Source organism: Coffea arabica, chromosome 11e (genome assembly GCF_036785885.1).
Source record: "Coffea arabica cultivar ET-39 chromosome 11e, Coffea Arabica ET-39 HiFi, whole genome shotgun sequence".
NCBI lineage: Eukaryota > Viridiplantae > Streptophyta > Magnoliopsida > Gentianales > Rubiaceae > Coffea > Coffea arabica.
Window position 1 is genome coordinate 62,234,725 of NC_092331.1, and position 26,984 is coordinate 62,261,708.

Below are 26,984 nucleotides of genomic sequence, written 5' to 3' on the forward strand. Positions count from 1 at the left end.
TAGTTATTGCCCTAGCCAATTAAGCAGTCCTAAACACGCTCTTAGGATTTAACCTATTGACAGCATTAATCATTAGACTGGCCACCAATTATAACCAACAAACACACATGCTCGGTTTATTTAGGCTATATCATATATTTCCACAACAACAACTCAAAAGTTTCTACTACAATTGAATCATGTCACTTGCCACATGCACTAAAATTACCCAACAATTACGGATTGAGCACTCTTAGATGGCTGTTAATTACTCACACAATTAAACAGTGATCAAGTATTTAATTGCAAGAAATAATCATATGCATAAGTGAACAAGAAATATATAAATACTTGCAAATTAAAGAACGTAGGCAAATGAATTCGATCTCACAGTTTTGTCGAACCAAAGTTTCGATTTAACCTCTGACTAGATAAACTTAGCCACGCCTCATGATTAAATCACCACACGAAGTAATGGATTGCAAAGGCATTGCGTTTTTACTAGAAAGCAAGGAATAAAAGATGTTTTTCCCGTTGGGGAATATTGTCGAACACCTGGCGTGTGTCAGAGGCCAGTCAAGAGAAAGGAAACTAGAACTAAACTAAAAAGCTAAACTAGAGGTGTCCTCTTGCTTCTGTACGTCATCTCCTTAAAAAGCCAAAAGTAAGATGACTAAAAGCTATCTCCGGTGGTCCCCACACATGTGGACAAAGTCTCCAAAATTACTTCTTCTTCCAAGTCTCTCTACGTTGCTTTCTTTGAAGAGCCCAAATGACCAAATATCTTTCACTAGCTTTGTGGTCCCCCACCAATTCAAGGGCCCAAGGTTTGAAGCCCTTAGAAGTCTCCATATTCTCTATAAAGTCCCTCCTTTTTGGTAGTTTTCTGCTTCATTCCCTATCAAATGGGATGCGTGCTTTCTAGTATCAACTAAGAAACTTGTATCAAGATTTTCTTAATGGAATTTCCTCAATTAGGCTTCGATTTCTCCTTTTCTGCCTCAATTAACTTGAAGTTCCTAGAAATCACACAAAAATTCAATTATAAGTAGAATCTAGCAAATTATCACAACATTTGGTCAAAATAAAGGGGAAAATATTAACAAATAAACTGGCTAATTTGCGCATTAACACTCCACCAGCATGTTGGTTGAAGAGCCTAAATTTCTGCAGTATCCTTTAATCGAGCCCTAGAGACGTCTTTGATTAAACCTCCAGATCCAATAGGACCTGGATTTCCTAAAGCTGATCCGTCTGTGTTGAGCTTGAACCAATGAAGGATTTGGGGAATCCATCTGATAAGAATTTGGGATTTTTTGCGAGGGGGTCAAGTGGTGTGTTTACTTGATAATAAACGGTACCCGTCGGTTCGAACCGATTTTTCTTAAATCGTGTATACTAGGGTTTTCACTTATAATTCACTAATTTATTATTATCACTTCTAATCACACACTTAATATCATCTAAAACTCACTCTTAATCACCAAATTTAGTGCACACATCTCACTGAGTGAGCACACGGTCAAAATACGCAAAAAGTCCTAATTTACCCGAAAGAAGAACCTAAAGGGAAAACCCTTGATTCTATGGTGGATTCTAATTACTTACTTGAAAGTTGACGGAGTGTCAACTATTACTTGATCAAGCTCTAGTGATGCAATGAGAATTTGGCTCCAGAGAGCCATCCGTATTCTTATACTTTGGAATGATTAGTACTTATCGTGTTATTGTTTCGTTTTTAAAAGAAACCTTTGCACTCGCTCATTTTGACATTTACTACTTGAAGTGTTATTGTTCACTTTTATGAACTTTTCATGCTCATTACTTTGCTACGTAATACTTGCACGTTTAAATAATGGTCAACTTGCTATTTGAAACATCACTGGGCTTTTAGCTCATTCCACGTCATTTGTTTTCCTTACAGGGGGTACGAGCGAGGCGTGAGACGTGTACAGACTAGTATAGTCTAGTTGTTTTGAATTTTGAATCTGTACTCACGCTAGTACCCGACTAGGGTTGATTGTACTCGAATTGTAAACACTTTGAAGTATCTTGGTGCGTAGAAGTTTTGTATCTGGATTTGAGCATCAATGTATATATTAAGTTGAAATGGGTGTGTTATTTATTTTCTATAGATGTACGTTATTTTTCTTGAGTTATGAGTGACCTGGCGAGAGCTGGACAGGCGGTCCGCCGAACCCTTTGGTTCACTTTAGGGGAAGGTGGGACTGTCACAGGGATGGTTAGATTTTGGGCCAAGGGAGTAGAATTCAATAGCCAACTTAATGCTGGTTTTTGTTGGTGGATGTTGTGGTTTGTTGGGCTCAAAAATCTTCTTATTCCTAGAGTGCCCCAAGAAATATTGTAGTAAGGGGAGGGCGTGGAAATTTTACATCCTTCCCTAAGCCAGATATGAGAAGGAATGAGTATAGTAGATAGGTAATAGTTGCGATTGAGTTCCATCCAAACAGATTGGGCGTGGACACATTTTACGCAAGACGTGATTAATATCCTCTACCTGTCCTGGGCAGAAAGGGCAGATATTGTCAGGAATGATGTTTCTGTTGTGAACGAGATGCCTTGTAGCAAGTGTATCTTGTGAAGCTAACCAGAGGAAAAGTTTGGTTTGATGAGGCGTGTGAGTAGTCCAAATCCAAGTGAAAGATTGGTTTTCCCGTCTATTTCGTTTGGCAAGTGAATTTTTTGGATGTTTATTTAAAACTTTACTGTAACTTACTGTAGATGTTTTTTAAATAATTTTTGAATTGTGTTTTTTTTTTTGAAATATTTTGAAGTATATAGTTTAAAAATTTTGAAAAGTTTTTTGAGGTTACTGTAACTAAAATTTTTAAAAAACTTGTAACAGACAAACTTGGTAAAAAACTTGTCTTCCAAACAAGGCCAAATTTGGCTCTCTCCATAGTTGAAAAAAATTCTAGCATAACATCTAATAAATCCTCATGGTACGAGCATACGCGCAACAAGAAGTCTTTTATTTTTTATTTTCCAAAAAAAAAAAAAAAGATCTGGAAAGACAGGAACAGTCCCAATAAATGGGTACGCCAAAGCCAGGCTTGGTGGGATTGGTACGTTATTGGTCCTGGTACGCAGTCGTGTTATGTACATTACGGGTGCTGGACTAAATTACCTACTAGTGGTTTAATCTTCTTCTAGCTAATTTACATTGCAAAATATCTGCAAGTTAAAATTCACTGACTATTCCCAGCTTCCTTTCCTATTCAGCCAGTTAACGTAGAAATAGTTATAATTGTAGCGGGCCGGCGACCAGCAGCGTCGTCGGGAAGCAAATTGATTCATTTGACAAGAATTGATATCTCACAAAAAGTTGTGTATGAGAGTAGCGATCTATAAGAAATCCTGTATATTAATATGACCTAAGGTTTTGAAAGTTTCCCTCAACATATAGTTTCGTGGAAAAAAAAAGACTCATCCCTTTTTTCTATTAGCTTTTCTTCTCCATGCTTCAATTTTCTCAATATCTACCGTTGATAAGAGACGAGACATAAAAATTAGTTAATGAAAACCCATTAAAACAAAAGTCCCAGGCAAACGGCAAAAAATAGAATGAAAAAATAAACAAATTTTTAAGAAAAGGGCTTTTTTTTTAATTTTTAAAAAAAAGGAGAGGAAGAGGAGGGGAATAAATGTAAAAACCGAGGTACCTCACCTCCCATCTCAGCGGACAAAACCCGGTACTTAAAAAGAAGGTGGGGAATTGTTTTATTTGTGGTGTTTTCTGTTATTGCTAGATATGAACGGGGTACATTAAATTATTTATTAAGATAGCCGGAAGCACCTATCATATCAAACTCAAGATTAAGAAAGATTTGTATAGATATTAACGAGGTAAATATGTTCCAAACCTCATAAAAAAGAGCTCTTTGTGACGACCCATTGGGTATAGGACCAAAAGGGCAGCTCTAAAATCTCCCCTAAACCATGATCACTCAAGAGGAACTAAAGTAACTAACGACAATAATACCTAAAGATACAAAAATTTCCTGAACAAAATATCTTCCTCAGTTGATTTCTAGAAATTTAAGAACAACGTGCGACGTAAATCAGCAATAGCATTTACTTCCACGGGAACATTTAGAGGCCAACTATAGACTCACACAACACATGTGGTTGGAAGTAAAAAGGCCGGAGAAAATAGCAAATTCAACTCTTGGGACGTGAACCAAGCGAGGATTCAAGGCCAGTACCTTGGACAAACGAAACAAAGGCAAATTAACAAACATCTAACGTGCACGCACCTGTAGCATCTGATCACAAAAATCGTGTTTGCATATGAAATCTTATGATGAAAATTGAGAGTGGGAAAATTGTACTATAAAAGTGTAATCAACTAACAGAAGAAAGTAGATTTCCCGTGGCCTCTTTTAATTTGATGAAATTGCTAGAAGAAATATTGGTAAGAGTTACGCAGCACTAAAAAGAACAAAAGCACTGCTAATTTAATAGTAGCGGTACACAACCGAAACATGCAACGGCAAAAGCCTGGCGTCAATATCCGAAGACCTACTGTTAAAAATAAATAAATACAACCCATGCGGCGTGCTAATCAAAAGAGTCTTCAGCCATCTCATCCATGCTGAAATCGTACAAGGCGCTAGATTAAAGGATTAAGATTTGGACAAATCTTCCAATCCAGCCAAATTAAAAGCAGTAGTATAAAAACATGGATGAATCTCAGAATTAAACTATGAACAAAGCTCAATCGATATGAAAGTTTTGAACTTTATCAGCATACCAACGTAAGCTAATTTAATGGAGACTGAGAGAGAGAGCATACATTACATTACGCGGTAACTTACAAGTCTGCTGTTGGACCATAAATCCCACCAACTAATGCGACAAACAAAATCGAGAATGTTAATTTATTTATTAGCAAGTGTCTTTTGCGTTTGTCTGATCGATCTGCATGTATGGCCGTCGGTTCTTTGTCCATTATCTGGGCAAAGGGCAGGCTAACTTCTCGAGAATCTACGCATTCTTTATTGCAATTTGCACTGCAGGCGTCATTTGACAGGCACCCTCAGAAAAGAATAACAACGAGATGATTTGTACAGGGAATGATGCCGATGATGATGATGCTGTCTCGTGGGCTAATCTCAATCATAGACACATTCTTTATTTGTTTAATGTCGTAATCCTGTACACAATTATTTTTTGGTCCCTGATTGTGATTGCACAACTAAATAACATGCGTTCTGGGGACTTGAGATTTATCTCTACAAAACATGATTTGCTTCCCTGGAAAAATAGTTAATTTAAAAAATAAAAAATAAAAAACCAGAAGAAGAAAATTAGCGCGGCCAATTGGAGATGAAGTTCAAGTAAGGTTATGAGATGCTCGATCGAAATAACTATTAATCCTCAAAGAATTTTGTGTTGCTTCCGCATGACAAACGATAAATAACAGAAGAAGAAAACCATTACCACCTATAATAAAAGACAGAAAAATACATAAAGAAAAAGATCTTTGGCGACATGGTTAACGCTCAAAGGTACAAGGGATGATTTAATTAGGTCTCTCTACATGACGCGCAGGAAGTGTCTTTCAAGTGCACGAGAGACCTAACCAAACCAAAGCAAAGCAAAGAGTATACAGATTAAACGTCATTCAAGGCAAGCGATCTGGGGGAAGGGAGAAGGTGATAGGAACTGTAGGTCTTGGAAAAGCTGCATCTTGGATGAATCTCATCGCAGTCCATTTCCACCAACACCTTGACGAAATGATCAACATCACAAGGAAGTTCGAGAGGGCCATCATTAGTGTAACCATACTCTGATTCAGCTTCTTCAAGCAACATCTTGAGAAGAGGATGGTTTAAACACTCAGTTTTGATCACGAACCTTTGTTTCTGGGCTCCAACGTACACCGAAAAGCAGCCCTCAGGTGCAACTCGACGGTTTTTAGCACGCTTTGGATCCGCTTCTCGGGTTGAAGCTGCAGCAGAACCTGTCCACGACTTGCTCTTAAGCTTGGCTGCATGTCGACGTCTTGATGACCCAATACCACCGAAAGACCTGCATCGCTCCCAAGTCTTGAGGATGAGGCCCTTCTTTCCCTTCGCCTCAATCAAATCCATTTCTTGAACAACAAGATCAATGATATTTTGCTGCAAACTGGCTTAACTAGTAGTACAAGAACAATATAAGCCTCAGTCCTCAGTCTTATACTACCCTCTGTCGTAAACCAAATTAAACATAACCTTCATCCTTGGCCTCATGGTGTTACTCATGGTCTCATGAAAACTGGGGCAACTTAGGCTGAAACATGCACACCAAGTTGAGTGATCGGCAAAAAGGGAGTTGTAGTTGTACAAGTAAGAATATACACTGGGCCACTGGGATCAACTATCAAAGAAAGTAACTGGGAGAAAATTTTAGATGAAACGAGAATCACAAGAACTCCAGAAGATAATACGATAAAAAGGGGAAGAAAACAGTAAAGAACCTCACGGGGTAAGCTCTTACTTGCGTTGCGTCTGCTATAGGTTAACACACACCACTCAGGATTATACGTGGTCCTTATATAGTATAGAATTCACAACCAGAGATACAAAAATTATGAATGGTTCTTGCAAGTTATCCTACTTGTCAACTCTTGAATGACCTCTTCCATTGAATTATTGCCCCTCTTATTTATCCTTACAATGACGCGAAGAGGCCAGCTTCTCTGAATTAAGAAACTGAGGAAGCGGACAAATTAATAGAAGTATCAGTACCTTTCTAGTTGTAGTTTTCAAATTTTTTTCCACGTTCATTTAACTAATCACATAGTTAATAGTGCAACCAGGAACACTACTAGTGCTTACAATCAATTAAAGTGATGGGAAGATTAAAATTACCAATTTGAGCCACCAGCCTATCCTATCATATCCTAAATGCTGTCTGGCAAATTAAGCTGGAAAATTCCATTAATCCTATGATGCAAGGGTTGACTAATTAACAAGTTTGTGGAAGACTTTTATTCTTTGTATGTGATGATTACCGGAAGGCCAATACTAATTAGCCAGGAAAAAGCAAAAATAACCCTCAACAAAACTAATATATAACTCCACATACTTAACATTAAATTTTTTTTTTCTTAACAGAGAAAGAATGGAATTTTAAAAGCAAGGAAGGGGTAAGGAGATTAGAACCAAAAACATCGAAGTTCTGCATAACTAAAAGAAACAGCGATCGAATTACAATTCTTGACGTCAGAGTTGAAGTTTAACGACCAAATCTTTTTTTTTTTTTCAATCTTTTATTCAGTTGCCTTCATTTTCATCTCTTTGATTTTTCTACTATCAGATTATTCTGTTTCATATATTATCTCGTTATCCGCAACAAGTGTTTCAAATAAGGGTTGTATTGCATGGACTACAGCTTGCGAAAAGTAAACTCTTAAAATTGTCAACTACCTGACTCATACCATTTAATTGACCAAATATTTTCTCTCTTTCTCTATCTATATGTTTGTTTCCTTTACCCTAATGTTTTCTCTTGTTTTAATTTTGGTTGCCAACGGATTGGCATTCACTCGCAAGCATCTTTTCATAATTTGTTACCATGGAAGGATTGTTATTCATCCGTGATCTGTGCATGCCCCAGCTGCTGCCACAGTAAATCTGTAACCAGAGTATTAATTACCAGAAACCAGGCTGGTGTCTCCCAGGGCAGGAGTAAGTGAAAGTCTGTGAATTATTCTGGTCCAGAGCATATTATTTCCAGCAGCCGAATGAAGATATAGCATCTATTTGCGTAATGAAACAAAATGCAGTCTGCTTCCAAATTGACCACATAGTTTTGACATTAGATTCATTCGTATTTCCTCCTTTAGTTCTGTGAAAAGACATTTTATTTTCTCCTTTAGTTTATAAAATATCATCAAGCGCCATCCTATCCTAGTTTGACAAACATTGAAAGTTACACTTTTTTTCTACTAACATCGGTCTCCAAACAGTTCATGTATCTTGATGTTCTAAAGTGCCTTTAGAACTTGCTATATCCCACCTAATCACATGATATTTTACAAACAGGATTAGAAATAATAATCAATTAACTTTTTCTTTCCCATCATTCATGGTTGAATACAAAACCGATATTTTATTTATGGATGAACAATAATACAATAAGGTCGAATTTTTTTATTTTTATTTTTTTAGAAAAAGGCATATCAGACATAACAATAATGTTATGTACTACCGTGAAAGTTAAAGGCAAGGCCTGCCTGCCACTAGTATGATCTACTTGTTTTACGTGATAAAAGTGCATCATAACCCAAAACCTAGTTAATCAAAAAATTTCCCCATCAACTATCGCTGGAGAAAATTAAATCAGAGAATTGACACATATGAATTTGACCTAAATCGAATTAGGTTGAGGAACTCACCAGCTGCAATATGCCACCGATCATTGATGTGTTGACGTTGATACACAGTACTCCCACAAGTAGAGGTGATCAGATCCTGGAACGAAAGACCTGACTTAATTACACCTCCCCCGCTTGTCACCACTGGATCAAATGACCATTCATTGGCCGTTGATAAGATTGCTTGTCACGGTGATCGCAATTAAGAACTGATTCGAGTAATTAATTAGTTACGGTTCATCTGGAACCAATTGTATTGCAAACTATTACTCTAAACTGAATGGCTGGTGATATTGCAGAGCAAAAATTAGGATCCAGACCAAAATTCTGTTCATGAGGCAACTTTGCCCTTACTTAAAGTTTTGCAAATAAATTTCAATTTTTTGGGGGTCTCAAATGAAACTCTCCTAAATTTTTTAATTCCTCCTCCTGGTTTCACCAATTTATCAATCAATCATCCCTTGTCTATTCTCTACCCCACAATGTTTTACCATCTTCATTCTCCTTACCCCCAAACAACTAAGCCACTAACACCCCAACTAGCAACTCAAGCACCTAATCAAAACCCAAAAGAACCTCGTGATTTGATTCTTCCTCTCGCACCTACTGGTGACTCTGTCAACATCCTCCAATACTGTAGATCACTTCTGTTTCTTTTCTCATCTTCTGGAATTAAAATCAATGATCATGAAGAAAGAACAAATAAATGGGTTTTAGAAGACATCTATTTTTTTCCCCCAAGTATTTAATCACCCTTTTATTTGTTGAACTTTTTATATTATTTGGTTGGAAAAAGAGTCAAAGGGGAAGTTTGTCAATTTCAATTAGGGAAGATTAAGCTTTTGTTGAATTTTTTAGGTGAAACTGGGTTGGAGGTTAATGTTTGCGGCAATGATAGCGGCTTTATTGTTGTGGTGATCATGATGATCAAGAATCTACAAAATTTTTTTAGTTGGGAACAAGAAAAGGAAAAAAAGGTTTGTCATGGGTTATGGAGGATTTAGTTGAAGTAATAATTCTTAATATAAAGAAGGGCAAATTGTCTCATAAAGTGAAATTTGCTCTGATCCTATTTTTTGCTCTAGGAGTGCATCTGCCAAACTGAACATATAAATTCGACTCGCAGCTCTTAATTAGAAGATTTTTTTTTTTACTTTTATTTGGGTAAGTTAAATGTCCCAAATCCTATACCTTTTACTTACACTCCTTCCCCAGGATCACCCAACCTATCCTTTCCCCCACTCTTAGAGGATTTTTTTTTTAAGTGTAAATGAAAGGTCTTGAACACAGGCTTCTCATTTACACTTTCTTCCCTCTATACCACTCAATACATCCCTCCCCCACTCTTAGAAGATTTTGATGCACAATTCTTATGAATTATAGATGATTTATTTTTAAAGCTGGATCCTTAAATTATTGAACACCATCTCAAGTTTTCCAGAATTATATGCAGCTTCCCAAACTCTTATTATACGTATCTTTTACCCCTCTCCTTGTTAATATCCCGGCGACTCCCCAAAAAAAGGTTAATATCATGGTGAATATTACTAGTGTTTTAGGCATACTCTATATGCATGCTTAATTTAAAAAATGCATATTTTTGTTTGTGTTGAAAATTATATATATATATATATATAGTATATTACAATAGGTAATTAAATTAAAAATATCTTGGTAGAGGATGAAATGGAAGTCTGCGATTTTAAAACTTAAAAAAAATTCATGGAAAGGATGGAGCGAAGTTTAAAGTTTTAAAATTCAAGTGAAATAATAATAAATATGGGATCATACAAAATAACAACAATTGTTAGCACTGCAAGCATGCTCTCCATTTATATATATGCATGTAGTATAGATTTATAGTCTTATAAATATGATTAATTTTTGTTACACTGACAATATAAAAAAGCTTACTCTAAATAGGACAAAAGAAATTATGTGACATAATCGAAACCTACTAGTATAGAACAAGTTGTATACTGAAAATGTATAAAAGGCTTACTCAAATTGATAAAGATACCCTCATTCATTACCAGGCTAACGATACTACTCTCCTTCCAGTTCCTAACTTCTCGTACTCCTTGGTAGCCATCGACTTTCTCAACCAGTCCCTCTTGTAAAAATCTATACGAAATTTCTAAATCTCTGAACAACCAAAATTTTCCTCACCTTACTTTACTTTCTTTCCTTTTTTATTGATGCCCTTACAACCATAAGGGTTTTGAAGCTCACTTGTCACGTGACAATCTTTTTATCTTTTCCATTCTTTCTATGTTTACAGCCAAAAATCAAATATATGTGAGACTAAATGTATTACAAATGGGTCATTCTATTGCAAAAGTTTAATGCTTAAGGAAGTTTTGCCCGTCGGATTTCTCGATCCTCTTCCGCCTGAAGAACGTCTTGCCATGCAACAACAACAAGAAGCTGCTGCTGCCCCAACTAGTCATCATCATCATCCTCATAATGGGCGCCGTACTGTTTATCCTTTGATGTCTCCTCTTGATCATCCGGCGAAGGAGGAGCCATTGGCTTTGGTGCACGTGGATGATGATCACAACAAGGCTTCCATTGTTGGTCCCGTATTTCGGAATGAAAGGAGGACCAGTAGTTGCGTTAAGCAGTTTTGGAAAGCTGGTGATTGTTATGATGCCAACATTTCTGCTTCAGAAACCTGTACCATACTACTTAATAACTAATAATGGATGGAAGTTTTGGATGTATTTCCTATTGGCTTTTCATTCATTTGATAAGAATTCACATCTTAAGAGTTACAAACAAGATTTACTCACCTCTAATTAAGAGTAGTGAACCAGATTAACTGAAGGACGAATGAGGGCGTTGGACCGGGCTTAGTTTAAATTGTTAAATTTCAGTTTTCTTTTTGTACATTCCCTGTAGCCATTCTGACAAATTTAGTGTCCTCTAATTTAAAACAGCACTAACGACCATATAGTTACCTGTGAAAGGGATTTATTGGAGCAGCTATGGGTAACCTCTAGTACTGCAGACGTCAAGAGCTTTCTTCATTTACTTTTGTCCTTCCGGTTAGACATTTACAGCATTTTTTTCGGTAGGTTAAATTTCAAGTCTCTTTCAGACAGAAATACTTTTACAGCTAAAAAACTTTGATTATAGAACTAAATGAATTCAATGGCTAATACATCTATGGCGAAGTCTATCTGTTTATGTGCTTCTAAGCTGCAAGCTTTGCAGTATGAAAAAGATAGAAACAAGTCACTGGAAAACAAATCAAGTCTTTAATTTGAAATATGATTTTGCTGGATAAGACAGGATGTTTGTAGTTGAGCAAGGGGCATCATGAAGGAATTCTCAAAGAGAATCATCTGTGGGTACTGTGCTTGTTAATATGTTATTAGAAACTTGAGGAAACAATTATGGAAAAGCTTGAAGCTTCCTAGAGACCTGTCTACAACTGTCATTTGAGCATTTTTGTGTGATTGAAACAACTATTGAACTTTTCTATTTAGATTCAGGAGGTGGCGCAAAAGCTTAAAGAAATAAATAGAGAGACTGAAGAAGAAATGGGTAAACGAGATTTAAGAGAAGAGGCTTTGAGGAACAAAGCAATGGTGTGTACAACTATTATTTTCTTCTTGGTACTTTGATGTTTTTGTTCTTTCTCAGCTTCCGTGTTAGGTAGCCTGTAGATTGTGTATGAAACTTTAATTTCTCCGTTGCAGGTTGCTGCTGACGTCATTGAGGAGTTACGCAATAAAATAAATCTTTTAGAAAGAACGAGAGCAGTTTTTTTATTCAATCAGACCGCCAGCTGAATGATGGAGTTTTTTTTTTTTTTTTTCTCATACACTAATTATTAAGTCTGCAGCTTAAGCGTAACAAATACTAGCAAAAAGCCTAGAGATTTATTGTGTGGAAAGAAGCTGAAAAGGCACAGACCGGAGTTCAAAAATTAGGGTCATGGGTAATCTAGGACCAGTTTGTTCCATTCGTTTGAACCTAGTCATAGACCTTTGTCACAAGTTACGAACTCTACTTGTAGAAGTATGAATGAGAGAAGATTGAGAGTTTTCTGGTGTCGTCTCTTTATCTAGAATTAAGCTATAAAGTGTTCTCATTTTAGTCAGAAATTAAGCTATAAATATTTTTACAAGATAAAAGCTCGCGTACTCATCAGTAAATTACAAAAGCTCGTGTAGTCATCATTCAACAGCAATCATGCTGAATGTTGCCCATGGTACAGTACACATTCCTCTCAACTGTGCTGTGCCAGATGTAATTGTTTCAGTGCAGTATGTTGCACACGCATTCGGCTGTATCGTATATGACTACTTGCATAGTAATGGGTGTGGCATGATCTTGAATTATTCAATCAGAGAAGGTTTTCTGTAAGTTTGATTTGGAAAATTCCGAATGACAGTTGTTCCAGTTAGTACATAAACCTTTTTTAAAAAAAAAAACCCATGCAGTCAATTTATTTTATCATTTCGCCAATTTCTTGAACTCATGAAGCAATCTATATTTTACTATGATTACCCGACACAAGTCGACACCTGTTTTCTTTTATAGTAAAGCCGTAGATAAGCGGAGGTGAGGTGAGATTTTATAGCTGGTATCTAGGGGTGCTGTTCTTGTGGGGTTGTGGGAGGAGATGGACGATGGTACGGTATCCAGGTTCTTGGGTCTCCAAGATTAAATTTTGGTGGTACTGGTGGTGGGGGAGGAGGAAATCGAGGATAATTAGGTATCCAAGTTCTAGGATCTCCAGGATAAGATGCAGGTGGAGGAAGCAGGGGAGGTGCTTGAGGGAAGGGAGGAAGAGGAGGGAATGTGAAGGACGGTGGTGATGGAGGAGGTCTAGGATATGGTACTTGAGGGAAAGGCCACGATGGAAACGGAGGTAAATATGGTAATGGCGGCAGGGGAGGAAGAGATGGTAATGGTGGCAGGGGAGGGAAGGGGAATGACGGAAATGGGGGCAATTGAGGCAAAGGTGGAAACTGGGGCAAAGGGGGCCATGGAATGCTCCCATAGTAGGGAGGAAAATAAGGCAAGAAAAACTTGGAGGAATTGAAAGAGTATGGCAATCTCATCTTTTTATTCCCACATAAGGTGACATTCCTTGTAAATGGCCTATAACTGAGAGCACTCAGGCTGTATATACATTGATTGTTCTGTTTTGATTTGATTGTGATCTCATTAGTTGTTCTCCTAAGCCCCGGAGCGCTGCAAGCCGGAGATAAACTCCCTTTCAAGCTTGCTTCACAGAATGATTGAATATCCGGGTGTCCAGTGCAGTCAATTCCCTCCACGGATGGTATGTCCAGGTTGTAAATTCCATGTCTATTCGTAGTTCTGTTGACTGAGAAGGTTATCTGTTCGGTTGTTCCGGGCGAGATTGCTCTGAATTTGCACTGAATATGCACTTGGGCACCTAACAAAATGTAATCGGGGTGTAAAAATTAGAATCACAACTTTCCAGAGGGCAAAGGGCAAGATTAGACTCTCTATATTCGACGAGTTGTTTGTTTAAAACTTTAATTTGAGGAGTAAAATAGCTTACCTGGCAAGAAGTAGCTGCGCCGTGAGAAGGTGTTATCGTAACATGCATCACAGAAAACTGAACCTTGTACGGTGATATGGGAGGTGGGCTGTAGGGGTTGAGCTAGCAGGACAAGGGGAGGCTGGACGCATAAAGTTGCAAGAAGAAGAAGGAGAAGAAAGAGAAACATTTTGTCATCCACGGAAGCAAACATGGTAGCAAATGGCATGTTGGGAACAGAAGCTTCTATTGATCATTTCTCGTAATGGCTGCTTGGTAGTACTTGTAGCCCATCAAAACCATCTGAATCATTTTCAATATACATTATACCAAAAAAAAAGGAAGAAGAAGAAAGAAATTTCTGTATGCATATAATTGAGCCCGTGAATAGTTTGGCGGGAGGACCAACTGTGTATTTTAATTCCAAGTTGGAAACAGTTTAGGGCGTACGTTTATGATTTAACAATGCAAACCAACGCATGTGAACTGATTGAAGTAACCTTCTGGCGGATGGTGGGGATTGTAAGGCTAGAATCATGAGAAGCATAGAAGAGCATGAATAATATTCACGGGCCGTATGGAGGATGGCACGATGGGAGGGAGGGATCTCAGTTGTGGGTCGCAAGGATGAAGCAGAAGAAGGTTAAATTCCCAGCTGTCGATGATCGAAACATGTGTCAAGTCAACATATGCTTTTATGAAGACATATCTCCTGATCAGATCAGTTGCCTGTATTTTGTACTTCACAGTCACGGGTTGCCATCACGAAGCATTTACACTCCTTATAACACTTGCTGAGGGAATGATAAAGGAAAACTCTGAAGACGCGATGAAAAGTAAAAAGTGTTTGTAGTCAAGAATAATAATAATAATATTGTCTTGTTTCGATTGTTTTGTTGTCTCGTAAACCTTGCGAAGCATGCCATGCCATGCCAAAATATGAATCATTATTTTACTGAGAAATTTCTAATTTTGTGATGAAATTTAAAAAAATTCTACAAAAGGGGTGATTTTGGCAATGAATTCCGTCCGGGGGTCTTCGCATTCGTGAAATGCGAGCTCAGTAGAGCTCGCATTCGCGAAATGCGAGCTCTACTTATTGAGCTCGCATTCCGCAAATGCGAGCTCTAATAAGTGCATGCACGTATTTTTTTTTTTTTTTTGGTATTTTACTTCCTTGCCTTAAGTTGCCTGCAGATGTTTGTTTTACAAATATATGGTATACTAAATATATAGTATGCACATTAATTTCTTTGGATTGCTTAAGGGTATATTGTTAATAATAGGGGGTTTAACCATAAATTATAACAATTATGAAGTAATATATATTAGAAAATTAACACAATTATGAATTTTTTTTTTGTAAAATTCAAATTTAATTACTAAGAAATGAAATAGGCAGTAAGCATTTACAAACGGAAAACAAAATCCTACAACAACTCTAGGACTCTACACCTTATTAAAAAAAAAAACCAGTTCTCTATACCTCAGAGAAGCTAAACAATCCTACAAATAAACTGCAAAATAAATCACAATAACGCAAATTATGTTAAGCTAATAAATACTGCTGTGCAACAAAATTTTTGTCTTTGTCCCGCGTGAAACTACAAAGTCAAGAAATCTGCCTAAACATTTTGTTAGCATTTTTCCAAAAGCAGAAGATCATATGCCGCAGGTTATACAAGCTCCAAAAACCGACTCCTTTGTAGAATTCCTTTTTTTCCATCATAAACTAAGAATTCACCCCTGCCTGCTGTCATACCACATATGCCGCGACAAATTTCTAATTTTGTGATGAATTTTAAAAAAATTCTACAAAAGGGGTGATTGTGGCGAGCTAATCACATTCTTATTTTGCTCAACAGAGATGCATCAATTTTTTTGCTAATTTTTTTTCGGAGGCAGAGATTTATATTTTTGTATTAAAACAAAATGTTTAAAGATGTCGCATGCGCGTTCCCATTCCTTAAAAAAAAAAAAAAAATTTCTTCGGAGGTCTGCTATTGAGCTCGCATTCGCGAAATGCGAGCTCAATAAGTTGAGCTCGCATTTAAAGACACTAAGTATAATGTAATTTTTTTTGCTTTTTTTTGGGAGCTAGAGAATTTTTTCAAGAAAATAGTAAGAGCTAAATGCGAGGTCCTAAATGTTTTTTTTTTTAAATTTTTCAAATATCTCGCATTTGATAAATTTGACCTCCAAAAATTGTATTTAATTTTTGTGTTAGATTTCGCATTTATAAGTATGGCTTTCAGAAAAATAAATTCAAACTTGGTAGAAAAAAAATTGAAAATGAAATTTACGAGCTCAAAAAAAATGTACAATTAAATGTAAATGTTGTTTGTTTTGTAGAATTTGCCTTTACTAAAATGCTATCGGTAGTAAAATCTTATTTTAAAATCTCAACTAAAATCTTATATTTTGGAGAAATGTTAGAGAAATTTTATTTAAAAATCTGTAATTAGAAGAGGAATAAAATTTTTTTATTTTAAAACTTGCACGTGCCTAAAGTCATCAAATATGTGCTCTAAAGAAAAATCATATTCACAACAATCTTTTTAATATAATTTACTATACATGCATATTTCTTTTATATTAAAAAAAATTGGTAATTTTACGGTTGAAAATACGTTATTTTATTATAATACATTTAAATGGTGGAAAAAGAACACATGCATCGTTCTTTCTATTTCATAGATCAATGTAAAAATAGAATGAAATTATTAACATGTAAGGTGTTGACTATATTTTATGAATAAAATACTAACTTTTGATCTTTTTTTCTGAAATAAATTTATTTATCAAATTCTAATTTTCCTTTGTTATTAATGAATCGTATTTATTTTGTTGACACCGATGAATATTAGTTATAAGAATCTAATAATTAATAGTCATTAATATCTGTTACAATTTTTTTATTGTAATTTTAGAAATTCCATAACGCAATGCTATTTAAAAAAATTATATAAGTTATTTTTATGAAGTGCATGTTATTTGTTTGGTAGTTGAAAAGGAAAAGAAAAAAATTAAATCAAATATCTAGCGATTAAATCTTGCGTGTTTTACCTTTTACAATTGATGCGAATGTAGATATTTTTAGATGAAGATCACCGGTTACTGAACATTTCACATACTGAAGTTGCTTTTCATACTCTTAATTTAAGTATCGTTTTACGCGAAAGTCGACATTTGTAGATGAAGACTCCCGGTTACTAAGTACAAAAACATTTGGAGTAGAATAACCCTTTTTTGTTTTGGTGTATATATAATAAAATTCCCTCTAAGAATAATCATGAGAAAAGTATGACACTTATTGACCATATTAATTTCTTAACTTATAAAATCAGAGAAAAAGAAGAATTTTCATCAAATGTGCAAAATGTAGTCATAAATTTGTCCACTTTACTAGATATACTTTCCTATAGATGTAAAAATTATAATCACATAAAAATCATTTCCCAAATTCAATGAGAAAAGAAGTTTCAAAACTATATATATTTATTTCAAAAGGATAAGTGAAAAAAATTTATTTATTTATTATGGTTAATAACATATATATGTATAAGGTTTTGGAAAAATTTTGGCAAAGTCTCCCCTTAAAAGTGGACTAAAACTCCCTGCCACCAACCACAAGAAATACAATTTCAGCACAACAATTATATGAAACACAACTAAAACCACAAGTACCACACATATTTCTCCCCCCACACTTAAATTACACATTGTCCTCAATGTGTAGGGAAGAAATGAAACAAAAGAAGAAAAGAAAAGAAAGAAGTTTTCCCCAAGTCAATGGCTGAGATCCTTATCAGCCACTATTCACGAACCACTGTCAAAATACAAGTGCCTACCAAATAAAAAACAGAAAAAATAAAATGAAGTTAAACATCTTAAGTTCCACAAGTTAAGATAATTAGGCAAGCAAATCCACCAACTAAAGATAGCTTCTGTAGTGCGCCATGTCAATCATCCCCCTCGGCATCATCGTCATCCTCTGCATCACGATTGGTTGGTGGATGAATGCCCAAATGATCTTCAATTCGGCTTAGACGATTCCTAACGTCAGCAAACTGGAATGCAAAGTCTTCGATATGGTCAAAGAGTCGCTGCCAATTAGTCTGCGGTGGAGGAGGAGGTGGTGCTGCAGTAGATGGTCCAGCTTCATCCCGACCATGTCTAGCCTTCTGTCTCCGCTCCTGAACAGGGCGTGGAATGCCAATACCAAGGCGGCGAAGAGTAGTGATAGTCATCTCAGCCCGTGGTGGAACAATCTCCCCTATAAATGGGCTAAAACTCCCTGTCCAACAAACCTAATTACTGTCATTTCAAATTGCACAAGACGTATTAAAGTACTTTAAATCCATCAATTCACCTTCAAATAAATCCATTTAATTTCATTAACGCCTTCGTGGTTTTGAAAAGCTTTAACAAACTATACTATTTCATTGTTTGGACGTCCATAAAATGTAGTTGTTAACTAAAACTTAATACCGAATGACAACTATGACCCGCCTACAAATTGCAAAAGAGAGTTGATTGACATGCGAATTGGAAGAATATGTTTCATTTTTTGGGCTCCACATCCATATAGCTATACAAGATTTATGTTCATATACGTGTGCTATTTTCATCATCAACAGAATAAGATTTTTTTGGCTATATCCAAAGGCCACTTGACAGCATTATCCGTTATTTCCCTAACCTCGACATGCATATACTGTAAATATAGACTACAATATTAGATATAACTTTAAATCCATCGATTCGACTTAAAATAAATCCGTTAACGTGTTCTAACGCCCTCTTCTACATCCAGAAGGTTGCCCTCACAAAGAACACTCTACAAAAAATTCGACAGAGTCTCCCCTATAAATGGGCTAAAACTCCATGTCAAACAATCCAAATATCCATGAAATTCAAAAGCTCCAATCTATAAACTACATACTGTCAATAAAATTTCTAAACTCCAATTGCAAAACATACAATGTCCAATGTAGATAGTGATTCGACCAAAAATAACAGCTGCGAAATAGATTTTAAAAACAAAAACTGAAAAGTAGGCACTTGCCACCCAAATTTGGTACATAACCCTTGCCCCCACATTGAGTATTATAGACTTTGTCTACTATGTGCTTAGCATTTTAGACAATTATTTTGTACATTAAAATAGTCAGAGATGATTAATTATTATCATTTTAAATTACACAAGACATATTAAAGTACTAATTATTGTAATTATTATCATTTCAAATTATACAGCGCGTATTAAAGTACTAATTATTGTAAATGGCTTTTATAACTACATTAGTGAAAAATAAGTATTTGTCAAATATATTTATATACACTTGTTAAAGTACGACAATAGTGTCTAAATGTATATAAAAAATAATTAAATGGCATGCTAAGACTGTTAAAGCAATGGAAATGCATCCAACACAACTTCAAAAAACGCGCATCAAATTTTAGGTCACGCTCACATATATTGTAATTTTAGCAAAATTTATTTTTCCATTTTAGTTCAAGGCCCTTATTTTTCTAAAATCTTCTCTACGAACACAACTCTAATGTACGATTTACCCATAGCTGTCCTAGAGAAATTCGTTTCTCATTTGCATCTCATGTTTAATTCCCTTAATTAGAATCCATTTTCTATTTTAAATGGAACTTGCCCCTTTTTTCCTTTTTTTTTGTTTTATCTTCTTCAACACAAAAAAATAGACTTTTTTTAAAACGTTATTTCAAGTTCGTCCAATGTTAGAATATTTAGTCATTTCCTATGCCTTATCGGAAAAAAAAAATGAACAACAACCCGTTCGTAGTACCACTACCTCTCTATCCGCCGTAAACAATAAAATGAGACTAGCACCACTTTTCTTTTTAGAGTTACATGTACAGAAAAGAAATTAATCCTAAATTTCATTCTAATTTTAAAAAAATTTTAAAAAATAGTTGAAACAATTAAATGAACTTTTTCCTTAAAAGGGGTTTTAGCTTTAAACTATTTTGCAATATTTGTCAAAAAACTATTTCCTTCTTTTTCCAGCTCCACTGTCCACACGGGCACAATTACCGTAACTACAACAAATTGGAAACAGAAAAATTGCAACAATTCGAACAATGTAACGTAAATCCTCAAATCCACCACAAAAATTACAAAAATAAGCACAACCTACATCAAATTTAAACCCAAATTTCACAACAAATCTGAACTTCCCTTTGGATTCAAGTATTCAAATATTAATTAAACTTAAAATGTGAAGCATTGCAAATGGAAAGGGCTCACCTTTATGCTGTTTGGCACTTGAAGTGGGACGGCAATGCTGGCAAATGTTGGGTCGGCAATGGGGCGGCAGTGGGTGGGCAAAGTCGCAAATGGGTCGCCAATCAGTGGGTGTAGAAGCCCGTCTATGGCTGCAATCTGGATGGCTTGCTTCAGCGAGGCAGAAACTTCAGATTTGCGTGGCTTCCGGCGGAGCAGAACAACAGAGATGGTGGCGCCGCTCCTCCAATTTCTGCCGTCCGGCGTTAATAGCAGCACAAAACAGGACACATGGTGGCCAGCTCTTTGGATGCTTCGATGTGCAGAACCCAGCTCAGTTTTTTTCAATTGCGAGGCAGCTATGGCAGGAGTTTGCTGGCCGGCTCGGTTTTCTTTGTTTTGCTGTGAAATAATCCAAGAAATGCGTTCTGCAATTGTCTTGACTGAGTCAAAAGTCTTGTGGTCACTGAGCTCGCATTTCCGAAATGCGAGCTCGATGAGCTCGCATTCCGGAAATGCGAACACCCTATTTCAAGAACACTACCCAAAAAACACCCCACTTGTAGAACACTTTTTTTTTTTCGCCATAAAGTAAGAATTCTCCCTTATTTTACTACTACAATACTAAAAAGCCAATAGGAGGATGGATACTCGTACTCTGGGTGGACTACACCTAAAATTTAGCCGATTCGATGCATGAGTTTTAGCCAACATGATTGATGCAATAATTCATGCAAATGATCAACTTTTACTGCATGCAATAGTTTTGGAAGACGATGGGCATCTCCGGATTGTCATTTCATCCGCAAGCACTCTTCACTCTTCAGTACTCTCTGACTCTGGGTTGAGTTTATCTTAACACTGCGTGGCCTCAGCATCTTTTCTTGGCTACGATAAGTCATTTGGTTATCTCAACTGTTTCTAAGTTGCTTCTTCTGTAATCCATAACTGGGGAGGGGAATATCGATCACTCGCTGCTAAGGGTTGGGTGAATTCTTAGTTTGTGATGAAAAAAAAAAAGAATTCTACAACGAGGGCGTTTCCTGGAGGGGTTTCTGTAAATGGGGGGTCTTCGCATTTTGAGAATGCGAGCTCAGTGAGCTCGCATTCTCAAAATGCGAGCTCAATTGGAGCTCGCATTTCGGAAATGCGAGCTCAGTGAGCTCGCATTTTCAGAATGCGAGCTCACTGAGCTCCCACTACCCAGCGCCAAGACCCCATTTCAATTTCAGTATGTCAAATGTTGTGTAACCGGTGATTTTTATCTAAAAATATCTACATTCGCATCAATTGTAAAAGGTAAAACACGCAAGATTTAATCGCTAGATATTTGATTTCTTTTCCTTTTCAACTACCAAACAAATAACATGCACCTCATAAAAATAACTTATATAATTTTTAATTAGCATTGCGTTATGGAATTTCTAAAATTACAATAAAAAAATTGTAACAGATATTAATGACTATTAATTATTAGATTCTTATAACTAATATTCATCGTTGTCAACAAATAAATACGATTCATTAATAACAAAGGAAAATTAGAATTTGATAAATAAACTTATTTCACAAAAAAGGATCAAAAGTTAGTATTTTATTCATAAAATATAGTCAACACCTTACATGTTAATAATTTCATTCTATTTTTACATTGATCTAATTTATTTCCACCATTTAAATGTATTATAATAAAATAACGTATTTCATAAATTTTTTTTAAGGAATGCAAACGCACATGTGACATCTTAAAACATTTTGTTTTAGTACAAAAATATAAATCTCTGCCTCCAAAAAAAAAAAAGAAAAAAAATTTGCATCTCTGTAATGCGAGCAACAGAGCTCGCATTTCAGGAATGCGAGCTCTGTTGAGAGCTCGCATTCGTGAAATGCGAACTCTCCTGAGCTCGCATTTCACGAATGCGAAGACCCCCCGACAGAATTCCTCGCCACAATCACTGAGCTCGCATTTCACGAATGCGAAGACCCCCCGACAGAATTCCTCGCCACAATCACCCCTTTTGTAGAATTTTTTTAAAATCCATCACAAACTTAGAAATTTCTCCGTCATTCTGAGATCAATTTCGAAGGCAAACAAGGCGCGCGGCAAATCTTCTTGATAGATAACAAATCGCTTTGGCTCTTTCCTTTTTTCGACTATATCACGAATTGACCTTCAAACGAGATGTGATTCCTGAGTAAGATCATTGAAACTTTGACGCGCATTCTGTAAGCTAGATCGACGACGGTGAAGGCTACAGCAGCATGGAGCCTGGTTCGACTTCGATCGTCAAATGTCAATACCCCTTTTGATAAGACGACCCCCTTTTAAAAGCCTGACATGTTTCCATATGGAAGGAAGCTGGCTGAGTTTCTCATTTCTCTCTGCAATCACACATCAAGAAGTTTCGCTGGCTTAAAGCTGTGTGCACTACTAATCTTCCATTCAGAAGAAAAAAAAAGAAAAAAAGGGTTGTGTGCACTAACATAACATCATCATACTCGGTGCGATAATAAATGTAGTAGTTTCTAAGATAAATAACATGCAACGATACATTTAAAGTTTGTTACTCGTTGAGAATTACGTTTCACCATCAACTCTATCCATCCAATGAATGCAAAAATTAGAAAGCAGCTAGAGCAAAGGTCCAGGACCAGCATTTACGCTGGATTTTTGGATGTTCCTTTCCATAAGAATAAGAATCATAGCTTGTGTTATTTACGATTTAGTTGGGAATGAATTGTTCTCAATCTAAATGAAAGAAAAAATTTTACGATAAATTGCTTGAAAATTGACAATTCTAAGGCGGAGGAGTATGATGAAATAAAAAATTCAAAGAGGAGATTATTGATAGCTGGGTCATGCATATTAGAGACACCGCCGTTCATATTATAGTTTGATCCTAACTGGAAACTGGAAGACGTGATGCATCATTGTAAGGCTAATCATCAATCAACGTGCAAACATTCTTACAAAAGTCTTGTTCAAAATAATTTTGAGAAGACAACTCAAAATCTGCAACAAAAATAACAAGGAGGAGTGTTGGAATATCAATGCAATTTCGACTGCAAATTTCTAATTTTAGAATAGTTCAATTTGATCTGTAAAGTTTAGTTATTGGCTGATTATTACAGTTGTTCCGTCATTTATAGTCTTCTTACTAGTTCAATTATCTTTGATTTTTTTTCAGTATTTTTGTTAAGCTTGTTCATTAGGAGATGCTTTTGTTAAGATTGTTTATCAGGAGATGCTTGCGTTTAATTTGTGAGGAGGGCAGATGATCAATAAAAATATATATATATATATATATATATATTATAAGAATCTCAGCCCCTCCGGGACGTTCCAGTCTAGCGACAGGCCCAATGGGATGGCAAACAAAAGAGTTTCGGAGAGCGTGTAGCGAGGTACAAAGCCCTTTGGGCTGTATTGAGTGGAGCAAACCCGCATCTCCTGGCTCAGGAATTCTTGACGCGAGATCTTTTCTTGGGCCGTTGCACAACGGTTGATCGAAACTACCTTTCAAATTGTTCAGCCCACAGGTCTCTCTTAACCCATTCCAAATCCAGTGTTGCTTATTAATTATATCATTCTCTTTGAACCCACAACGATGTTCGACCACCCAATTGACCATGAAACTTTGTAAATTTGCACTAGGGATTATCATCGTTCGACTTCTCTCTCAAATAAGAAAATAATTATTCCATTTTCTTATGTTATCTGACGTGGATCAGTAATATCAAGGTCTTAATATTGTTGTGACAGTTAACGTAAGGTTAGTTGAGGTAGGAGCTTTGATGCCCTGTCTTCGACAAGTCATTTATAACATTTATTTTCAAATTAGAGGAAAAGTATAATACATACATAGATATATCCATTGTACGATATTGGGTTGAACGAAAAAAGAGTTCATTTGACCAACCAAAGAGGCAGAAGTCTGCGGCACAGATACTTTACATATTCTACAGTATTTTTGTAAAAAAGTAAAAAAAAAAAAAAGAGGAATGTATTACGCATTACCAAGATTCAAAATGACAAAAATGTAGTGTACCATACGTAACAAAGAAAAGAAAAGGAGATCGATGGTTTCATTGAACTCTTAAACTCTATACAATGGAGGAGTCGAGTACATTTACTTGCTAAAAAACAGGTGAGCATAAACTCGATGGAGAATTAGTCTTGGGGAAAAAAAAAAAGGAAACCCGCTGGGCAGATGGGTTCAAAATGGAGGAATCCAATTGGCCTATAACAAAATAAAAGCGCAAACCAATTTGTAGTCCTCTCCCTGCTCTGCCCCGTTCCTTGTTAAACCGTGCATGTGTATGGGATAGAAATTCATCAATTAATACTTGCTAGTTAGCAGTAGATGAAGATGAGAGACGTAAATACTAGCAGTATTGATTAATTATATATGCATACATATATATATATAAATTTTTTTTTTTAAAGCCAAAGAGCTCCGGCTTCTTTGAGGAGGGGGACCAATGTCCCATTGATATGGGAAGCCATGACCCTGTCCATGGCACCCACGAGCTTCCCTCCGATGAACACCACCGGAACAGGCGGCGAGTTCCCAAGGAGCCTGATGAGAGCCCTCTCGATTTCTTTGCCCCTGGGGTCTTGATCCAGCTCGTAAACAGTCGGGTTCACTCCCATCCCGCAAAACAGCCTCTTGACTGCATGGCACATGCAGCAAGTGCTCATGCTGAATATCACCACCGCACTCCCCGATGCCAGCCTCACCACCCTCTCCAACGGGTCCGCTCCTCCCATGCTGATGCCGTGCCTCACCCCCGCCGCCGGTGGTGCAGCTGCATAGTAGCCCCACGACTCGGCCGCCGCCTCCTGGTAATGCATTCTTCTCGATTTTGATTACGTATCACGCTTCGATCTGAAGGACCTACGTGTTGTACGACAATTAGCAAGTTAACGTGAATACAGTAAGGGTGAGATTTGAGAAAGAGTTCTCTTGTAAGCAGAAGCAGTACGATGAAGTTTTTAAGGCGGGGATCGAATTCTATTGTGGATGCTGCGATATATATATATATGTGTATGTATGTATATAAGGTGTGAGGAAGAGATGGAGAATGGAGGACGGTGGATGGTGTGTTTATATAGGAGTGAGTGAAGTGCCCGTATTTGTAGTACAGAAGAAGAAGTAGAGTATTGAAGTAGTGAATACTGGAATAGTAGCAGTGTAGCATTCGGCTTTAAGGATTCATTTTCATTATTAATATTAGGAGGAGTAATACTGGAACACCGGCATTTTGGTACATGTGCTGGGAGAGGGAGGGCCGGGGGAGGGGGTTTGTCTGATGTTGTCGCAACGCGTGCTCAGGGAAATCGACCTACGTAGTCTTTTGCTCTAAAAGGATAGGGCAAAAAATTTGTACGCACATTTCTTTGACCTTTTGTTGCAGTACATACTCCTTCAGTAGAGTAGACAACACAGAGACAACGGGTCTGAAAATGAACTTTTCTTTTGCCTTCATTTACTAAGCAGAAGCTGGAAAAGCCGAAAAGGTGGCAGCAGCTGAAGGCGGCGACATGGGATACGTCTACTCTCTCTAGAGGATTAAAACTCCCCACCCCACCCCTTCCCAAAAAAAAAGAATGAAGAAGCACTAGGAAGCACTGGTACGTACGTCGGGGTAAGGGCTTTTTTTTTTTTAAAAAAATTATAACGTTAATATTTTTATAATCTAATTTATCTTATCCTACGAGAAGAGGGAGTCTAAAAAGATTATGTAAAGACTAATAAACATATAGATTTAATTAGACCAAAAAAATATTTTATCACTTTTTTTACATTTTTTCAGAGTATATAAGATTTGAATTTCCGATCTACAGTTCAAAAATGGACTTAACCTCTTTTTGATGTTCACTGAACCAAAAATTATGTAAAGACTAATAAATATATACATTTGATCAGATCAAAAAGATATTTTGATACTTCGTTTGTATTTTTTTAATACAAATGAGATTTAAACTTCCGACCTAACCTACAGTTAAAATATGGACTTAACCAACTCCTTGGCTAGGGACTTATTTGGTTCCGGGGACTTTGTACAAGAGTGATTTTTTAGAGGCTAGGGAGACATGAAAGCAGGCTTTTTCAGTGAAACCTACACGGCTGCTGCGAGGTATGTTAGTTCGTTTAAAGAAAGAAAGAAAAAGAGAAAGATAGAGAGAGGTGAAGAACAAAGAGAGGGGAATGGAATGACTCGGATTTTTTTTTTCTTTTTTAAAATAGACGGCTGTCTCTGTCCTTGTTGTCGGGGCTTTGCTCTGCTGTTGTGGGCAGCACTATTAATTAATAAATACTAGTACTCCTAGTATTATTGCTTCCTATCGCATTTTGCTTTATGACGTGACCTTAATAGGACGCTGCCCTTCCCCGAACCCACCCCCTGCCCCCTCCGGCCCTCCCCTACCCCAGTCGTTTCTGTATTAATTAACTTTGATGCTTTAATCTAGATAAACAATTAAGACTATGGTGCAACGTTCTTAAAGATATGGTAGTTACTAACTAGTCTAACTTAATTGCTAGCATGTGCGTGTGTGTGTGTGCATGTGCGTGTTTGTTTTTTTCTATTAATCTTCATTTTGACTGTGATTATGTTAAAATTAGCAAGGCCATGCCAATACTAAAGATTGCTAGCAGATTGGGATTTGGGTTCTGATTTTCTTGGTATGTGGAAATTGACTGAGTCAGTTTTCGCTCTAATTTTCATTTCCACACTTAGTATAGACTATAGAGGCGAGTAGTTTATCATCAGTGAATACAGTGTAGAGATGTTTGCGGAACATCAGACGATAGTTAGTTAAGTCAGTCAGA

General features: G+C 36.6%; 3 protein-coding genes across 3 annotated transcripts; all 3 read right to left on the reverse strand.

Moving 5' to 3' along the window:
- Nucleotides 1-5,615: 5,615 nt before the first annotated feature.
- LOC113718660 (uncharacterized) lies at nucleotides 5,616-6,095 on the reverse strand. Its single transcript, XM_027243551.1, has one exon. It carries the CDS (start codon nucleotides 6,093-6,095, stop codon nucleotides 5,616-5,618), a length of 480 nt encoding a protein of 159 aa, XP_027099352.1.
- A 6,721-nt stretch (nucleotides 6,096-12,816) lies between these two features.
- LOC113717665 (uncharacterized) lies at nucleotides 12,817-14,183 on the reverse strand. Its single transcript, XM_027242440.2, has 2 exons — nucleotides 13,911-14,183; nucleotides 12,817-13,781 (listed from the first exon to the last, which is right to left on the reverse strand). Exons 1-2 carry the CDS (start codon nucleotides 14,116-14,118, stop codon nucleotides 12,964-12,966), a joined length of 1,026 nt encoding a protein of 341 aa, XP_027098241.1. The 5' UTR covers nucleotides 14,119-14,183; the 3' UTR covers nucleotides 12,817-12,963.
- A 10,032-nt stretch (nucleotides 14,184-24,215) lies between these two features.
- On the reverse strand, nucleotides 24,216-25,259 carry LOC113717733 (glutaredoxin-C1-like). The gene has a single exon (XM_027242531.2). It carries the CDS (start codon nucleotides 25,001-25,003, stop codon nucleotides 24,590-24,592), a length of 414 nt encoding a protein of 137 aa, XP_027098332.1. The 5' UTR covers nucleotides 25,004-25,259; the 3' UTR covers nucleotides 24,216-24,589.
- Nucleotides 25,260-26,984: the final 1,725 nt, after the last annotated feature.

Coding starts and splice junctions, on each gene's coding strand:
- LOC113718660 (XM_027243551.1), bottom strand. CDS start 6,095: ATGGATTTGATTGAGGCGAAGGGAAAGAAGGGCCTCATCCTCAAGACT.
- LOC113717665 (XM_027242440.2), bottom strand. CDS start 14,118: ATGCCATTTGCTACCATGTTTGCTTCCGTGGATGACAAAATGTTTCTC. Junction 13,782..13,910: donor GCGCAGCTACTTCTTGCCAG/GTAAGCTATTTT, acceptor ACATTTTGTTAG/GTGCCCAAGTGCATATTCAG.
- LOC113717733 (XM_027242531.2), bottom strand. CDS start 25,003: ATGCATTACCAGGAGGCGGCGGCCGAGTCGTGGGGCTACTATGCAGCT.